This window comes from Arachis stenosperma, chromosome 7, assembly GCF_014773155.1.
Source record: "Arachis stenosperma cultivar V10309 chromosome 7, arast.V10309.gnm1.PFL2, whole genome shotgun sequence".
Lineage (NCBI taxonomy): Eukaryota > Viridiplantae > Streptophyta > Magnoliopsida > Fabales > Fabaceae > Arachis > Arachis stenosperma.
In genome coordinates, this window is record NC_080383.1 from 91,390,902 (window position 1) to 91,396,700 (window position 5,799).

A 5,799-nucleotide genomic window follows, 5' to 3' on the forward strand; every position below is an offset into this window, starting at 1 on the left:
GCCGCTATTCCCACGTACCAGATGTAGGTCTCTATTTTTCTCAAAGGAATCATTAGTAAATTGGAGTCTATGATGAGGAATTTTCTTTAGAAAGGACAAGTTGATGGAAGAAGATTGAATCTTGTTAGTTGGAAGGTACTGGTTACTCCAAAAAAATATGGAGGTTTGGGGATTAGAGATCCTTATTGTGTAAATATTGCTCTTCTTGGGAAGCTAGTTTGGACTTTTTTCCAGCAGCCAAACAAGCTATGGGTCCAATTGTTAGATGCCAAATACCGATCATCTCTATATGACTATTTTAGTTAACCTAAGAACAAGGACTCTCCCATTTGGAGATGTCTTTGCAAGGCTTGGAAAGTGTTGAAGGATGGGTTTGCTTGGTGTATTGAAGATTTGAACCGGAATTTTTGGTTTTCTAGCTGGAGAAGAGAAGGACGGTTATCTAATGAGATGGATTATGTTCACATTTCTGATTCGGTTGGTAGGTGGCATTTGGATACTCTTTATTCTCCTTTATCTCAAGATCTGAAAGGTAATATTCTCTCTTACAATCCAGATGAACAAGCAGGTCCGGAAGTGGGTTGGTATTGGAGTGGGTCTGCTGCCAAAGTCTATGACTCATGCAATGGTTACTTGTGGTTGTGTAAGCAGCTGTTTGGTTGGGAAGAGCGGGAAAACTGGCTTTGGCTTTGGCATTAGCTTGTTTGGGAAAAGCATAAGTTTTTGGCTTGGTTGTGTCTTAAGGAGGCTCTTCCTACTGTAAGTTTTTGCTTTAGAAGAGGGATGTCGTCATCGGATAGGTGTCCAAGATGTCTTTCTAGCCAGGAATCGGTTTTATATTGCATTCACGATTGTCCAAAAGCTCAGCTTGTCTGGTATAGGTTGGATATTTCTTGTCATCCTTTGGATTTGAAGAGCTGGTTCTTGTATTATAGCAGAGAACATCCATTAAAGTTCTTTTCGGGACTTTGGTGGATATGGCGAGTAAGGAATAATGACATCTTTAATCCCTATGAAACTTGGCCTCCGGAAAAAGTGATTTGTCTGGCATTAATTTCAGAAAAGGAGCTTAGGAATATTTTTGAATTATAACGTATGTCCATTCCCTCTATTCTAAATGGTTTTTGGAATCCCCCATCCATTGATACTTTTAAGATTAATTGTGATGCTAGTTATTTTGGTTCGGGTGATAGTGTTGGTTTTGCTTGTGTTATTAGAGATTGTAATAAGAGTTGGCAAAGGGGTGTTTGGGAATGATTGAAAGTAATAGTATTCTTCAAGGAGAATTGTTTGCTATTTGGAGAGGATATCTCTTAGCTTGGATGTGGGTCAACGAGATGTTATTTGTGAGACGGATTGTGTGTAAGCATTTAATCTTGTTACTCAAGATGGTTTTGGGTTTATTGATCCATTGGTGCTCAAAATTAGAGATATCATGCATTGGAATTGGCGTGTTGACTTTCGTTTGATTATGAGAGATGCAAACACGGTTGCAGATACTATGGCAAAGATAGCGATGAAGTTACAACTTTCGCATGTAGAGCTTCTTTCACTTTAGGAAGAGTTTAAGAGTAGTTTTAAATGGAACTGTCTATCTATTTAAGCGGTTCCTTATTTTATTTGTTTCATTTTTCTTTGTTTAATTTATTTCGGTCACAAAAAAATATATTAAATTTGAAGTGTACTCAATTTGAATTAACTATTATAATTCATATAAACTCATTATTATTAAAAAATGTGCATAACCTATTTAATAATAGATAATAAAAAGGTTGATACAATATTTTATTTAAAATATATACAACAAATGACAATATTAATGTCAACCAACCATGTAAATATAACACCAAAGATTCAAATTTTAACATTTTAAAATAACTAGTAATAAATATAGATAAGATTACTAACAACAATTAATAATATCATTCTTTTTAATATGTATATCCTCTGTTAATTTTTATAAGTAAAAAAAAATTAAAATTCAATAATATTTCTTAATTTTTATACAACAAATTATCAATGTATATGAAAAAATAAAAAAAAAATAAAGAAAAATCTGTTATTTGTAGTTGTCACTTACATAAACAAATTAGTTGATTAAGGTCTTAAGAGAAAAATATTCACTTTTAAACAAAATATTTTTTATTCTTTTAAAAACATTTTTTTAATAGACAAATTTATTTTATATTTGGATAGTCTTTTTAAAAAAAATAAGTATTACAAATATTTTTTATTTTTTTTAAATAAGATATTGTTAGCTTTTAAAAAAATAAATTATTTGTTTTTTTAATAGAAATACTTTTTTAAAAAAGATATATCGAAATAAATTTAAAATTGAATAAAAATATTTTATTTATGAAAACAAAATACTTTTTCATTAAAAAAGATCAGTCTACAATTCTAAGTTAACACTAATTAATTTTACAAAAATAAATATCAAACAAAAAATGGCAAAATGAGTATTCACTCCTCTCAATTATTTATGAGTGTTTGCCCATGAATTATTACTACACAAAAAATGAAATTATGCAAATAATAGTTGTAATTTGTAAAGACAGACAGAGCCTCACTATGGGAAAAAAAATGGATAATAGTCTTCCTAAATTTTAATTTTTTATACAAATTGTATATAAATTTTAGTTTAAAAAAAGGTCTAGGATCAATATTTTTAATAAAATTTGACTATCACTTAACTATCAAAAGAAAAGTGAGTAATCACATATCATTAGATAAAATTTCACATTATTAAAAATATCAATAATAATTAATTAATAACTACAAATCACAAAATTTACAGTCCCTAACACTCCTCTTTAGTTTAACTCTCTATAATTTTTATTCTTCTCTAGTTTAACTCTCTACCATTTTTATTTTAACCTTATTTTATTATAAAATTATCCCTCCCTAAAGTTATATTTAGTTCCGCCCTAATTGTAAATTGACGAAGATATATAATAGAGGAATCACACTATTAAATCTTCCATTAAAATAATCAGAAGATTAGTAGTCCTTCAATTTTAATTAAGTACTATATACGACCAAAAAAAGTACTATATAAACTATATATGGATTAAAGCTACAAAGAGGATCAGAATCCCTAGGGGATCAGGATCAGCAACAACACATCAGTTTTGCGTTCTCAAAATGTGCACGTGAAACTCCAATAATTTTCTCATGCACAAGTGGGGTCTCAAAGCCAGCCTTTCCTCTTTTGTTCTCACGCCAAAATCCATCACTCGCAAGTCAGAATCTCACCCTCGCCTCCATTATAATTAGGTGAGGCCTTTACTAAAACAATCTCTCTCTCACACAAACCAGTGCATTGCATCTATGGCGGAGGCAACAACCGCGTTGCCTGTCTTGCTCTCTCTTGTTGGTATTTACCTCATCATACTCGCAAATGAGGTTCACTCCTTTGAAGAGATGACCTTTAACTTGAACATGCGAAAATCGCAGAGGAAACAGAATCTTGGCTGCCACCCACCGGAAGCAAGTGAGCTTGATAGATATCTTTGATAGTTAATTCATTATTTCCTTTCCTTTTTTTCCTTTTCTTTTCTTGCACTATGCTACTTGGTACTTGCTTTTATGATTCCTTATTGTTATTGGGATGCAAAAATGAAAGAATTGTATGTTGTATTGGTATTTGTTTACAAGTATATATATACGCACCGGAGTACCAGAGTAGTACATAACAAATTACATTAGATATAATATTAATAAAGTAAAGCAAAACATCCATCATTACTGGTCTCTCTAGTCTCACCTTCTTTGGAGTCTTTCAAGCTAAGAAAGCTTAGTTAGCAATGGATGAGGTTCTAATTGAATTCATTCTCAGGAAAGGTGAAAGGTGCCATCATACTGGAAATGAAGGACACAGGACACTGTTCCTCTGTCTCTGAGAAAAGGAGCCATCGGAAACAGTTGGCGCAGGATGACCTTCGTGTCCGCGCAATTCAAAGCCGCATTCGGGGTGCGTCTGACTCAGACAAGGAAAACAAAAACAATGAGATTCCGATAAGCTCAGGCATGAAATTGGAAACGCTTAACTATGTAGTGACTCTGGGGTTGGGTGGGCAGAATGTGAGCATGATAGTTGACACAGGAAGCGATTTGACGTGGGTGCAGTGCCAGCCATGTGACTCCTGCTATGACCAACAAGGCCCTCTCTTCCAGCCTTCAAGCTCCCCTTCCTACCAATCCATTCTCTGCAATTCAACAACCTGTCGCACCCTAATTCCAGCTCCGCCGGGAGCATGTGCAACTGCAACTAATTGTGACTATGTCGTTAACTATGGGGATGGCTCCTACACCTCGGGAGAATTAGGAGTAGAGCACCTCAGCGTCGGAGGGGTTTGGATCACCGATTTCGTGTTTGGTTGCGGCAGGAACAACAAAGGCTTATTCGGACTCGCATCAGGCCTTATGGGCCTGGGGAGGAGCCACCTCTCCATCGTCTCTCAAACCAGTTCCACCTTGGGAGGAGTCTTCTCATACTGCCTGCCTTCGCCTGACACCGGAGCTTCGGGGTCGCTCGTCATGGGGAATGACTCCTCTTCTCTCTTCAAGAATGTTGCCTACGCCAGGATGCTCTCTGATCCGCAGCTTTCCAGCTTCTACATACTCAACCTCACAACCATCAGTGTTGGTGGTGTGCCTCTGCTGCAGGCCTCCAGTTTCGGGAAGGGGACCCTCATTGACTCTGGGACGGTGATCACAAGACTGGCTCCGTCCATGTACAGAGCAGTCAAGGCAGAGTTCTTGAGACAATTTTCGGATTACCCGTCGGCGCCCGGGTTCTCCATATTGGACACGTGTTTCAATCTCACCGGGTATGAGGAAGTGAACATACCCAGCATAAGATTGTACTTTGAGGAGGTGAGCATGAACGTGGACGTCAGTGGCATACTGTACGTGGTGAAAGAGGATGCCTCCCGTGTCTGCCTGGCGCTAGCAAGCCTCTCCGATGAGTACGACACACCCATTGTTGGGAACTACCAGCAGAGGAACCAGAGGGTTATATATGATACCAAAAACAACAGGCTTGGATTTGCTGCAGACCCTTGCACTTTCACTTTCAATTGAATTCAACCACCACCCCTTCGCTTCTTTCACTCTATGTTCTCCATTTTCGTAAGGCTCTACTCCACTACACCCATGAGTAACATTGTCCTCCACTATATTATTGTTAATTTGTTATTATCATTATTATTGTTGTTTTCCCTTTGGTGGCGCAATCTCATTGTAATTTAAATGAGGTTCGACTGAACTGTAAATGCCTAAATGGACTATATCGAGTTTCTTAAATATATCTGTCCAATTAACACGAGGAACGGATACCATGTTAGTATAATACCGACGTTATATTAACCGCAAAATCAATCACTCACATAAATAATACTATTATTTTTTATCTCTCAAATTTACTAACACTCATAAAACAAAGGAGCACCTCCCAATTCTCGTAACACAATTTTTATTATTTGAAATACACCAAATACACAAAGTTTGTATGACTTTATATAGACTAAAACTTTTTAATAAAATAATAATTTTTTTCTTAATTACTAAGACTACATTAGTGATGATCATAAAATTTGTAGAGTTTGCATGCTTTGTCATTATTTTTAATAATCAAATACCTCTCTTAAACATTTTATGTAATTCTTCAAATTTTTATCATCTTCTAGTAAATAAATTGATTACTGTTTTCAATTCAAACTTTGCTTCTTCAATTCTTTAACTATGTTTCATGAAGATTTTAGTTCATGCAAGTTGATTTAAAATTTTTAATCAACA

The 5,799-nt window shown here is 35.3% G+C and overlaps 1 protein-coding gene across 1 annotated transcript; it reads left to right on the forward strand.

Annotated features, from left to right (window-relative positions):
- Nucleotides 1-3,241: 3,241 nt before the first annotated feature.
- Nucleotides 3,242-5,312, forward strand: LOC130941637 (aspartyl protease family protein At5g10770). The gene is made up of 2 exons (XM_057870201.1): nt 3,242-3,493; nt 3,839-5,312. Exons 1-2 carry the CDS (start codon nt 3,331-3,333, stop codon nt 5,083-5,085), a joined length of 1,410 nt encoding a protein of 469 aa, XP_057726184.1. The 5' UTR covers nt 3,242-3,330; the 3' UTR covers nt 5,086-5,312.
- Nucleotides 5,313-5,799: the final 487 nt, after the last annotated feature.

What these genes read in the sequence shown, in the direction of transcription:
- LOC130941637 (XM_057870201.1), top strand. Translation starts at nt 3,331, where the DNA reads ATGGCGGAGGCAACAACCGCGTTGCCTGTCTTGCTCTCTCTTGTTGGT. An exon ending in CTGCCACCCACCGGAAGCAA is followed by an intron (nt 3,494 to 3,838) that starts GTGAGCTTGATA and finishes ATTCATTCTCAG; the next exon opens with GAAAGGTGAAAGGTGCCATC.